The sequence below is a fragment of the Dendrobates tinctorius genome, unplaced genomic scaffold (assembly GCF_039654945.1).
Source record: "Dendrobates tinctorius isolate UK_male_01 unplaced genomic scaffold, ASM3965494v1 ptg000162l, whole genome shotgun sequence".
Taxonomy (NCBI): domain Eukaryota; kingdom Metazoa; phylum Chordata; class Amphibia; order Anura; family Dendrobatidae; genus Dendrobates; species Dendrobates tinctorius.
In genome coordinates, this window is record NW_027361829.1 from 49,002,404 (window position 1) to 49,015,967 (window position 13,564).

At 44.7% G+C, this 13,564-nt stretch overlaps 1 protein-coding gene across 1 annotated transcript in view; it reads left to right on the forward strand.

The window, feature by feature from the left end:
• The window catches only part of SUGCT (succinyl-CoA:glutarate-CoA transferase), a 1,606,806-nt gene that overhangs the window by 22,206 nt on the left and 1,571,036 nt on the right, over window positions 1–13,564 (forward strand). Inside the window, exons 2-3 of the mRNA XM_073550015.1 lie at window positions 1,272–1,329; window positions 1,438–1,511. Of these exons, the coding sequence (XP_073406116.1) occupies window positions 1,272–1,329; window positions 1,438–1,511 (132 nt within the window). The remainder of the gene's footprint in view (window positions 1–1,271; window positions 1,330–1,437; window positions 1,512–13,564) is intronic.

A 13,564-nucleotide genomic window follows, 5' to 3' on the forward strand; every position in this document is an offset into this window, starting at 1 on the left:
GCGCATGTGGCTCAATGGTGGAGCGCTCCTGGAAGTGAACGGCGCTACAGACCCTGCGTACGCGCGCTATCAGGGATATGGATATAATAAATAAACTGTGCCTCAATAATTATAAAGTGAATATAAAGTGATCAATACTAGTGCTTAATACTATGTAAACCAATGATCTACAATGACAAGGGAGACCAGTAAAACAATCAAGTGAACAAAGATGATGGTGCACACGAGATTAAATAAAGGTATAAGGACTTTTTGTTGATTTTATGATTATAAACAGTTTCTTCAAATTTCTTTTGGGATCTGTTTTGACAGCCTGCAATTAGTTGTTATCACGTGCCTACAGTATAGTGGATCAGTTCCTGTCATGTTCCTCGGTAGCTTACTGTGTTCCTGCTACGTCTCTCTCTTTTTGCTGCATTATACCCCAAACTCGATCCCAAGAATGGGATGCTAATTAACACTATACATATGCCCAAATGTGTCCTAGTGATAATTAATTATTCCTATATGTTTTCTTCGGCCACGTGCACACGTTGAGTATTTAGTGAGTTTTGTATCTCAGTATTTGTAAGCCAAAACCAGGCGTGGAACAATCTGAAGTAAAGTGTAATAGAAACCCGTCACCGCTTCTGTATTTATCACCCACTCCTGGTTTTGACTTACAAATACTGAGGTAAAAAATTCACTGAACGTGTGCATGTGGCCGTGGACAGCTGCAGGCAGTCATGACAAGCACTCTATTGTACGTGGTAAGTAAGGCTGTGTGCACACGCTGCGGATTTTGCTGCGGTTCCGCAGCGGTTTTGGGCGCTGCGGACCCGCAGCAGTTTTTGCTGCGGTGTACAGTACCATGATTCCCTATGGGAATCAAAAACCGCAGTGCAGACGGTGCGGAATTTTCCGCGTGGATTATCTGCGGTTTTCAATCCGCAGAAAGAATTGACATGTCAATTCTTTCTGTGGATTCCCCTGCGGTTTGCCATCTCCTCCATTGAGGAGATGAAAAACCGCAGGTCAAAACCGCAGAGCAATCCGCAGGTAAAACCGCAGGTATTTTGACCTGCGGTTTCACCTGCGGATTTTACAAAATCCGCGCGGATGAATCTGCATCTAATCCGCAGCGTGTGCACACAGCCTAATGCTTTTGGGCCAATTTACAGCTCTAGGGTCAGGTTATGCATGCTCCCCGACCCCTTATGCTAAGTTCCCATGATGTGTATTTAGAACCTTTTTGATGACAAGTTTAATATTCATGATTTTTTTTATTAAAGCAACAGATTCTGGCACTATAAGACCATTGGATGGAGTGAAAATCCTGGATTTAACAAGGTGTGTGGTGACAAGTAAAATTAAAAGTCATCATCTTTTAAAGTATCTCTTCAGTCCTCATCATACTCCATATAATGGCATGATTATTATATACCTCCTTTGTTGTAGAGTGTTGGCTGGACCTTTCGCTACAATGATCCTCGGAGATCTGGGAGCTGAAATTATAAAAGTAGAAAAGCCAGGTAATCATTTTAGTTTCAAAAGTATTTATTGAATAATATGTGAAATTACAAGAACAATCTTTTTTTATACGAGCAATGTATGCATACATTTAAAAAAGAAATCTAGCAGATATATAAGGAACAAATATTGCCTTTTTCAGGAGCTGGATACTGTACGAGACATGTACCAATAATATCATTAAAACCATTGTTAGGGCCATGTTCAGATGTTCAGTATTTGGTCAGTTCAAAACTTGTCACAATGATCTCAAGTTATGGTGTTTATTTATTTATTTTTTTTTTAAGTCAGCTCTTTTTGTCACCAGCAATCACTTCTAAAGCAAAAAAGAGGGTCATCCCTTGATGATGTATATTTTGTATAAGGTGTATGGGAATTGAGGGCTTCTTCCAAAGATTCCAAGAGCCATAACTTTTTTATTTTTTCCACCAATATAGCCATTCAAGGGTTTGTGTTTTGCAGTATGAGTTGTACTTTGGAATGACAGCATTAATTTTATCATGTAACGCACTGGAAAGCGGGAAAAAAAATCTGTGGCAAAATTGCAAAAAAAAGTGCAAATCTACAATTGCTGTTTTTGGTTCACTACCATGTTCACTGTATGGTAAAAATGACCTGGCAATATGATTCACCATGTCAGTATGATTATGAAGATACCAGACAGGTATAGTTTTTTTTTATATATATGTTGACAGCGCTGCATCCAGTGACTAGATTGTCTCTTAGCTCAATGATTGTCTGCAGAGCTGTTGATGTTTCATGACTGCTGCAGCTAAACAAAAGAGGCTGATGCATAGGCGGAGACACAGCTGTGATTTTAATAATGGACACATTTTGATTGCCAGATTGGATCAGTGCGTCTCTAAAACTGCCGGTCTTGTGGGGTGTTCTTGGCATGAAGTGGTTAATACCTACCAATAGTTGTCGGAAAAACTGACAGCTGAGAATAGGCAGCCCAAGCATCAATGATACATGATCGATCCATCCTTGCAATTTACAGAACGTAAAGTGGTTGTCCACTTAAAACAAGTTATGTGGATAGGTGATGACTTGCTCAGTAGGTGATAGCTGAAACTGTTTCTCTTTGGTGAAATGTGTGATGTTAGGTGGTATTGATAAGCCAGCGCTCCTGTGTATGGTAAAGTCAACTGAGATGGCTATCAGATGATCAATTGGCTGAAGCAGCACTCGTTCTAAAGTCATCTTATGTGTATGGCTGCCTGTGACGGATCACACAGGGAAAGGGGGTGTCAACATCGTTCACCTCAGGGGAGGGGAGAGAAAGACCCAGCAGGGATCGGATCTCTGAAACCACCACTTGTCCCAGGTCAGTCAGGGAGCAGCACCGAAGGCAAATAGTCGCCAGAAAGGCTTCCCTTATAGGTACAAGTTACTGAGGCGCTCCCAGTGAAGGGGGATATATATCACCAGTCCAGGCTGGGGATATATATATAAACCTCCCGGCCGTCACTGCCAGAGTTCCTCACTAAAACAGTATGGTCTGCTGCCATTAGTTCCTTGTTTTAAATTAGCCCCGTCCATCGTCAGGCTTATATCAGGTCAGAAACCAACCTGGGTAGCGTATAATAACCAAAAGAGCGTGCGGACGTGGGTATTTGTGTATTGAGATAAAAGAGCAGCCCAAGATTAATTTTATATTTAATTGCTGAAAGACGCACTAGAAATACAGAGGCATATATTTACAGAACAATATACAGGTATACAGTCAAGAGTGTAGTACAAGGATAGGGTATAGATATGTTGCAATTACCGTGTTATGTAGTATGTGACCACGGGGAGGCACTGATGGATCACAGGTTCAAATCTTAGTTACATGGCTTCCTTGGCCGCGTCAGATAATGGATCCTCCTGCCAGTAGAAGTCTATGCTCAAAAATGAGGATCTGTCTTTATTGCCTCGGATGTTCCCTCCCACACTCTTTGCCCACCCCTGGGCTTGTGTAGACTCTCTCTTCCCATCTGTGAGAGTATGATTTTCCAGGAAAAACTGTGGATAGCCCATAACTTTCCACCCGTAGCTCTGAATGGAACGGCAGCGGTGCCACTGGATTCTGCTGGATTTTATCTGTGCAGGAAGACCAAATATGAATACCGTATGTAATTTCTGGTAGCTATGCTTTATAACTCCATAATGCAGAGTGCTACAGGTCAGGTGTCTGCTGAGCATGGGCGTGTGGGGGAAGGAATGCCGGTTCTGAGAATGTGCTCGGCTAGGCTCAGAGACATTGCATACGGTTATTATAGGTCATTTTCCACATTCAATACCGCAAGAGCCTTGCTGTGACCTGTGGTGCCATAATGTGTCTCCATGTCTTTGAGTCAGACAAAGGAATCCAGTTTGTAGCTGCACTAAAGCCTGCCACTGTTCTTTTTTGGACTTATAAACCTGTAAAGCATTATTACTAGCCATGACTCTATATATACAATTTACAATGGGTCCGGAAAATATTTAGACCCCTTTAAATTTTTCACTCTTTGTTTCATTGCAGCCACTTGGTAAATTCAAAAAAGTTTCAGTTTTTCTCATTAATGTACAGTCTGCACCCCATCTTGACTGAAAAAAACCCCAGAAATGTAGAAATTTTTGTAAATTTATTAAAAAAGAAAAACTGAGATATCATATCGTCATAAGTATTCAGACCCTTTGCTCAGACACTCATATTTAAGTCACATGTTGTTGATTTCCTTGAGATAGTTCTACTCCTTCATTGGAGTCCAGGTGTGTTTAAGTAGACTGATAGGACTTGACTTGTAAAGGCACACACCTGTCTATATAAGACCTTACAACAGCTCACAGATGAGAAAAAAATGCACTTTTTTGAATTTACCAAATGGCTGCAATGAAACAAAGAGTGAGAAATTTAAAGGGGTTTGAATACTTTCCATACCCACTGTATATACAGTATGAAAAAAAGTTTCAGCTCACCCCTTAGCGTCCTCCGGATAGCAGGAACCACACGCTTGGACTATTTTTTTATAACCTAGCCCTGCTTTACATTTCTCCACAACTTTATCACATACTAGTCTGGTTTATTTCTTGGTTTTCATGATGCTGTTTGATGATTAATGTACTCCAACAAACCTCTCAGACTTTTAGAGAACAGCTGTAGTTTTACTAAGAACACATTTACATAGGTGTACTCTATTTACTAATTATGTGACTTCTGGAGGCAATTAGTCACTCATAATTATGTTTAGGGATATTAAATTACATGGGAATGAATACAAATACCGTATTTTTCAGATTATAATATGCACTTTTATGATCCCCAAAATTAGGGGTAAATGGGGGTGCGTCTTATAAACCAAACACTGTTCTTACCTAGGGGGTCAATGCTGCGGGCCCGGAGCTGGGGGTGTTGCAGTGGTGGTACGGTGGCGACGGTGGTCCTGCGGTGGTGGTGCGGCAGCGAGTGCTGGTGGTATGGCAGCAAGCGGTAGCCCTGCAGCGGCATATGGTGGCCGCCATTCTTCTTCCGGGGTATGGCTTCCGGCTTTTCACTCGGTGTAGGCGCAGATGGAGGAAAGCCGAGATCTCCATCCGTGACTGCCTCTACGCGATGTCTCCAGGAAAGTTGCCGTAGATGCGGCACAGGCGCAGATGGAGATCTGGGCACCAAGATCTCAGGAGATGAGATCTCAGCGCCAAGATCTCCATCTGCGCATGCACTGCCCCGACAGCCATCTTCCCGGACTGCGCCACATAGTAAACAGTGCGGGGGCTCTGGGCTTTCACAAAATGTCGGCGGAGCCCTCACACCATCGAACACCCGTAGCGCTACTCTTGCCTCCTTCAGCTGCGACCCTGGGACTCTGCTCCACTGCGGCCTGCACCACCGAACACCACTTTCTCCCAGTATGGGGTCCGCAGCATCGCCCCATTCCTGTCTCCGCCAGCAGCGACCCTGGGACCCCACTTCACTGCAGCAATAATACGACGCCTGGATTGTAAGAAGTACCACCATTTTATTAAAAAAAAGGTTTTTTTTCCTATTTTTCTCCTCAAACTTTGGGGTGCGTCTTATAATCCGGTGCGTCTTATAGACAGCAAAATACGGTACACGTCACAATGTTTAGATTGATATTTTTTAAATAATTAGAAACCATGTGTCATTTTCTTTACACTTCACAAATACTTACAACTTTGTGTTCTATATCACATAAAGTCCCAATAAAATACATTTAAGTTTGTGGGTATAACATGAAAAAAGTGGAAAAGTTCATGGGGTATGAATAATTTTTAAGGCACTGTATATACACACTGCTAAAAAAAAGGGAACACTAAAATACCACATCCTAAATTTCACTGAATGAAATATTCCAGTTCCAAATCTTTATTCATTACATACTGGAATGCGTTGAGAACAATAAGACATAAAAATGATCAATGTAAATCAAAATTAATATGCCATAGAGGTCTAGATTTGTAATGATATTCAAAACCAAAATGGAAAATCAAATTACATGCTGATCCAAGTTCAGTGGAAATAACTCTAGACAAGGAAATGATGCTCAGCAGTGTGTGTGGCCTCCACGTGCCTGTATGACATCCCTGCAATGCCTTTGCATACATCTGATGAGGCGGTGGATATTCTCCTGAGGGATCTCCTCCCAGATCTGGATTACAGCATCAGTCAATTCCTAGACAGTCTGTGGTGCAACATGGCATTGGTGGATGGAACGAGACATGATGTCCCAGATGTGATTTATTGAATTCAGGTCTGGGGAACGGGCAGGCCAGTCCATAGCATCAGCGCCTTCATGCAGGGACTGCTGACACACTTCAGCCATACGAGGCCTAGCATTGTCATGCATCAGAAGCACCAAGGGCCCACTAAACCTACATATGGTCTCACAAATGGGTCTGAGGATCTCATCCCAATACCTAATGGCAGTCAGAGTGCCTCTGGCTAGCACATGGAGTGCTGTACAGCCCTCTGAAAAAATGCCTCCCCACACCATTACTGACCCACTGCCAAACTGGTCATGCTGGAGGATTTTGCAGGCAGCAGAACATTCTCCATGGCATCTCCAGACTCTGTCACGTCTGTCACATATGCTCATTGTGAACCTGCTCTCATTCGTGAAAAGCACAGGGCGCCAATATCGATTCTGCCAATCTTGGTGTTCTTTGTCAAATGCCAAACGCCCTGCATGGTGTTGGGCTGTTAAACACACCACCCACTTGGGGACGTCGGGCCCTCATGGAGTCTGTTTTTTGACAGTTTGAGCAGACACATGGATGTTAGCGTGTGTTAGGGTTGACGGAACGCACCAATTAAAATATAATAGTAAGGTGCGTTCACAACCCGGAGTCCACCGTGCAGAGATGGTATACTGCTGCTCGATAATGGTGAACACTGCCTGAACACCGGCGGGGTAACCGCTGACCCAGTGTGTACAGGAGCGAACTCTGTTACTGCACAGAGCCGCAGAACACAAGTGCCGGAGCCTGTTAACCTCACAGGGCTCGGCAAGGTGAACACTAGTTAAAGGGAATCTGTCACCTAATTTTCGGCCTATCAGCTGCGGCCACAACCATCCGGGGCTTTTCTACAGCATTCTGTAATGCTGTAGATAAGCGCCCGATGAAACCTGAAAGATAAGAAAAACAAGTTAGATTATACTCACCGAGGGCGGGGTCGGGTGCGGTGGGTGTCGCGGTCCGGTGCCTCCCATCTTCATATGATGATGTCCTCCTCCTTACTTCTTCCTCGGCTCCTGGGCACGTGTACTTTCTCTGCCCTCTTGAGGGCAGAGTAAATTACTGCAGTGCACAGGCGCCGGGAAAGGTCAGAGAGCTCCGGCTCCTGCGCACTGCAGTAATCTGCTCTGCCCTCAATAGGGCAGAGAATGTACGCCTGCGCAGGAGCCGAGGGAGAAGCAAGGAGGAGAACATCATCATATGAAGATGGGAGGCGCCGGATTGGACGGCGACACCCATCGGACCGGACGCCCGGGCGAGTATAATCTAACTCTTTTTTCTTACCTTTCAGGTTACATCGGGGGCTTACCTTCAGCATTACAAAATGCTGTAGATAAGCCCCTGATGGCGGTGGCTGCAGCTGATAGTTCAAAAATGGGGTGACAGATTCCCTTTAAGAGACACAAGACTCTGCCCCAAGGATGCAGAGTTAGAGTCCCTCTAGTCCCACTAGCGTTTGACACCACAACTGTGATGCCTAAACTAAATAATATAGTCGCACCACGTGCGCACTGCACCGGTTCAGCGGATGCCACTAACCACCCTGAGCGGGGAGGTAGGCGCTTGACTTGTGCATGGCACCGCTGTGAGGAATGCTGCTGCACATGTGGTCCAGTGGTGCCTTGTGCTGACTGGCGCTATCTGGTGCTAACACTCGTGTGGAGAGCAGGATGCTCTGTGGCACATAGATTATGCCACTACTGGCGCTGACTCTATCTCCTTAAACCCTAACTCATACACAACCGAGGGTAGGGGTTTCATAATGAGTCAGTCACCAGTCTCATACATCCGTCATCACACACACAACTGACCATCAGAGTCTATATTAGCACATGGCCGAGCGGCCATGCAAACTTTTTATAGCAGCGTCCTTCCGGGACCTTCCTGATGGTCCAATCCGAGTTGCTTGAGGACCTGAGCATGTGACCTCCGACCTCCAATGAGAGGTCGTCCCGCGGGCATGCTCAGTAGGCTGCAAAAAGGACTTAGCCTCTGGAGCTGCTCGCTGCTGACTAGAGTGGATTGCTAAAGCTGGACCAGAGGTGGCAGCAGCAACCAACCTGACCGCACTAGCTTAAGAAAGACGCTAGGAACGACGCCTTTGCTGAGCAGCCTCCTCTGTGGTCGGGACTGAATGGGAGACCACAGAAGGCAAGGCTGGGGATTCCTCCTGTGCAAAGGTCGGAATCCGGCGCCTAACAGTATGTCTTACCAAATCTTACCAAACTCTCCCCTCTCCAATCTGTCTTGAATGCTGCAGCCAGGATCATATTCCTCGCCAACTGTTACACCGATGCCTCTACCTTGTGCCAGTCATTGCACTGGTTACCCATCCACACCAGAGTCCAATATAAACTTATCACTCTCACTCACAAAGCACGACATAGCTCAACACCACCTTAAATCTCCTCACTCGTCTCAGTTTACCACCCTACCCATTCCCTCTGTTCTGCTAATGACCTCTGGTTAACATCCTCAGCAATCAGTACCTCCCACTCCCATTTCCAAGACTTCTTGTGTTGGCCAATTCTTTGGAAAGCACTACCCAGGATAATTCGATTAATCTCCAATATCCACAGTTTTAAGCATGCACTAAAAACGCATTTCTTCACACTGGTCTACCGCTTCAACACATTTATCTACCCATTCCTGTGTTGCCCATTCAAAATTTTCTTCAAAGCAAGAACCCTTGTATCATGTTCTCATATGCTTTTGCGTTTAATACCTCTCTGTGTCACATTCTTGTTGGTAACCAGTTCATGCAGCATTACGTGAACACCCGATTTATTACATTATGGCTGGTCAGAACAATGAAAGCAATTGTTACCATACACCTTTTGTGTCTCCCCTTTTTCCTCATAAGATTGTAAGCTTGCGAGCAGGGCCCTCATTCATAGAATGATAGAATCATAGAATGGTAGAGTTGGAAGGGATCTCCTGGGTCATCTGGTCCAAACCCCTGCTCAAAGCAGGATTGACTAAATCATCCCAGACAGATGTCTGTCAAGCCTCTGTTTGAAGGCTTCCATTGAAGGAGAACTCACCACCTCTCATGGCAGGCTGTTCCAATCATTGATCAGCCTAATTGTCAAAAAGTTTTTTTCTAATATCTAATCTGTGTCTCCTCCCCTTCAGTTTGATCCCATTACTTCTTGTCTTTCCTTGTGCAAATGAGAATAAAGATGATCCTTCAACAATGTGACAGCCCTTTAGATATTTGCAGACAGCTATTAAGTCTCCTCTCAGTCTTCTTTTTTGCAAAGCTAAACATACCCAAATCCTTTAACCTTTCCTCATAGGACATGGTTTGCAGACCGGTCACCATTCTGGTCGCTCTTCTCTGAACTTGCTCCGGTTTGTTGATGTGCTTTTTAAAATGTGGTGCCCAAAACTGGACACAGTATTCCTGATGTCTGACCAAAGAGGAGTAGAGGGTAATAATGACTTCACGTGATCTAGACTATATGCTTCTATTAATACATCCTAGAATTGTATTTGCCTTTTTTGTTGCTGCAGCGCACTGTTGACTCATGTTCAGTCTGTGATCTATTAGTATACCCAAGTCTTTTTCACATGTGCTATTGCTTAGCCCTATTTCTCCCATTCTGTATATGCCTTTTCATTTTTATTGCCCAGATGTAGTACTTTGCATTTTTCCCTGTTAAAAATCATTGTGTTAGTTGCTGCCCACTGCTCCAGTTTATTTATCTTTTCCATCCTCTCTCTCTTATCTAGTATTAGCTATCCCTCCTAGCTTTGTGTCATCAGCAAATTTAATCAGTTTACCATCAATTCCTTCATCTAAATCATTGCTAAAGATGTTGAACAATACAGGGCCCAGGACAGAGCCCTTTGGTACCCCACTTGAGACATTCTTCCAACGGGATGCGTAGCTATTTATGACCACTCTTTGGGTCCGATCACTAAGCCAGTTATGAATCCACCTAACCGTTGCCTTGTCCATTTCATACCTAGTTATTTTTTCAATAAGGATAGTATGAGATACTTTGTCATATGCTTTCCTAAAGTCAAGATATACTATATCTACTGCATTTCCCTGATCCACCCAGTCAGTGATTCTGTCATAGAAGGAAATTAAGTTAGTCTGACATGACTTATTAGTTACAAACCCATGCTGACTCTGGTTAGGTACTTACATAATTTGTTCAAAGATTTTTCCTGGTATAGAAGTCAGACTCACCGGCCTATGGTTCCCTGTGTCCACCTACTTCCCCTTTTTGAAGATAGGAACAACATTTGCTCTTCTTCAGTCTTCAGGAACTTCTCCTGTTCTCCAAGAATTTTCAAAGATTATGGAGAGTGGTTCAAAAATGTATTCTGCTATCTCCTTCAGTACTCTGGGGTGTAATTCATCTGGACCTGGCGACTTTAATTCATTTATGTTAGCTAAGTGTTCATCACCATCTGTCTGTTTATGGATAGTGTGGATTCTTATATTTCTTTAATAGGACAGTGAATATCAGTTGATGTTACATTTCCTTTCTTAGCGAAAACAGATGCAAAATAGGAATTTAAAAGTTCGGCTTGGTATCCTCTTGGTATCTATTGATTTATGTTATTATTGTTATGCTGTAATGCCTTTTATTGTCTATACAGTGCTGCAGAATATGTTGGCGCTATAGAAATAAAATTATTATTATTATTAGTGGCTTTCTTGAGGTCACTTTGCAGGGCTTTGGCACTGCTTTTCCTGTTCCTCCTTGCACAAAGGAGGAGGTAGCGGTGCTGCTGCTGGGTTGTTGCCCTCCTACGGCACCCTCCACGTCTTCTGGTGTACTGGTCTGTCTCCTGGTGTCTGTTCCATGCTCTGGACACTGTGCTGACAGAAACAGCTACCCTTCTTGCCACAACTTGCATTAATGTGCCATCCTGGAGGAGCTGCACAATCTGAGCAACTTCTGTGGGTTGCAAACTCCACCTCATGCTACTGTACACACTACCTCTAGGGGTGAGAGCATTAACAAAATACAAAAGTGACTAAAACAACAGCCAAAAAGAATGAGAACAGAGAAATGGTCTGTGGTCACCCCCTACAGAACCACTCCTTTATAGGGGGTTGTCTTGCCAATTGCCTATCATTTCTACCTGCTGTCTGTTCCATTTGCACAACAGTAGGATAAATTGATTCACAATCAGTGTTGCTTCCTAAATAGATATTTGATTTCACATTAGTGTGATTGACTTGGAGTTACATTGTGTTGTTTAAGTGTTCCTTTTTATTTTTTTGAGCAGTATATATATTTTATATATGCGCACAGTTACACACTGACCTGGCTGATCTCTTAATGTGGCAATCTGTAAGTCCTAAGTTTAGCAGTTTTTCAAAAGAGGCCTCTAATGAATGACAGAAGCAAAGCTTAGCTTGTTAATGTTTATTTAAAGACTGTTTTACTGTTCACAAAGAGCAAAGGTGAATGAGTTCCGAGTATGATATTCTTTATTGCACTTGCAGACAAAACTTGTTAGAAAATGAAAACATTCCATGACATATTCCTTATCTTGTTCAAATTAAACTACTGACACAGTCATATAGAAAACTTAGTCCCTGCAATACTTATATATGTAGTGTATATTTCACTACTTTAGTTTTAATAAAAATTTTTTTATTACAAATGCTACGTAGGAATCCTCAATGCACCGTTGTCATATCCAAGGAATCAGTGCACTATTCTGCCCCCTCAATTAGCATCCTAATAACGAGACATGTTCAGCCAGAAATCCAGGTAGAAAACAGTGTGTCAGTCAGATAGCACCACATCCATCATATAGTAAAGTTCATAGTGCGTTATAATAAATTTAATGGTAAAAAGAAGAGTCAGGTAACAGGGTGGTGGATAAAGTTAATACTATAGTAATAGATACCTAGAGCAAAGTGCGCACAGCGTGGTTCTAGGTACACCACATGATGGGTAAAGAACCGTAGGACATGGGATGGTTGGATATATACAGCACACTTTGCTCTAGGTATCTATTACTATAGTATTAACTTTATCCACCACCCTTGTTACCTGACTCTTCTTTTTCCCATTAAATTTATTACAACGCACTATGCACTTTACTATATGATGGATGTGGTGCTATCTGGCTGACACACTGTTTTCTACCTGGATTCCTGGCTGAACATGTCTCGTTATTTCTGTTACTGGTGTTCTACTACATGGTGTATGTATTTAATCTGACATATCTATGTAATAAATTTATACCTTTTTACTAAGTTTTGGGACTTGAGCTCCATTAGTAATTTAAAGAAACACCTACAGTGTTGTTAATGCACCGAATAGATGGAAATGGGCACTGTACCTTTAAGCTGCAGCAGGCCCAGGTGTATCATGATCGTTCCTCATTCCAGAGCATAGCAGAGTGCTGTGTGTTGTTGGTGGACACTGTGTGAGGAGACTGCAACAGGTGATGGGAGACTGGGTCTGGCAGCCTGTGGTTGCTGAGGTGAGGCAAGTGAGAGGACTGGGGGGCTGCATCCATCTAGGGGGAGGCTAGTAAGGGGACTGGGGGGCTGCGTCCTGTAGGGGGAGGCTAGTGAGGTGACTGAGGAGCTGTGTCCCACAGGGGGAGACAAGTGAGGGGACTGGGGGGCTGCATCCCGCAGGGGGAGGCTAGTGAGGTGACTGGGGGGGCTGCGTCCCACAGGGGGAGACAAGTGAAGGGATTGGGGCGCTGCGTCCCACAGGAGGAGGCAAGTGAGGGGACTAGGGGGCTGCGTCCCACAGGGGGAGGCTAGTGAGGTGACTAGGGGGCTGCATCCAACAGGGGGAGACAAATGAGGAGACTGGGGGGCTTCTTCCCACAGGGGGAGACAAATGAGGGGACTGGGGGGCTGCATCCCACAGGGGGAGACAAATTAGGGGACCGGGGGGCTGCGTCCCACAGGGGGAGACAAATGAGGGGGCTGTGTCCCACAGGGGGAGGCTAGTGAGGTGACTGGGGGCTGCATCCCACATGGGGAGACAAGTGAGGGGACTAAACAGCTGCGTCCCCCAGGGGGAGGCTAGTGAGGTGACTGGGGGGCTGTGCCCCACAGGGGGAGACAAGTAAGGGGACTGGGGGGGCTCCGTCCCATAGGGGGAGACAAGTGAGGGGACTGGGGGGCTGCGTCCCACAGGGGGAGGCTAGTGAGGTGACTGGGGGGCTGCGTCCCACAGGGGGAGGCTAGTGAGGTGACTGGGGGAGACAAGTAAGGGGACTGGGGGGCTGCATCCCGCAGGGGGAGGCTAGTGAGGTGACTGGGGGGCTGCATCCCGCAGGCGGAGGCTAGTGAGGTGACTGGGGGGCTCCGTCCCATAGGGGGAGACAA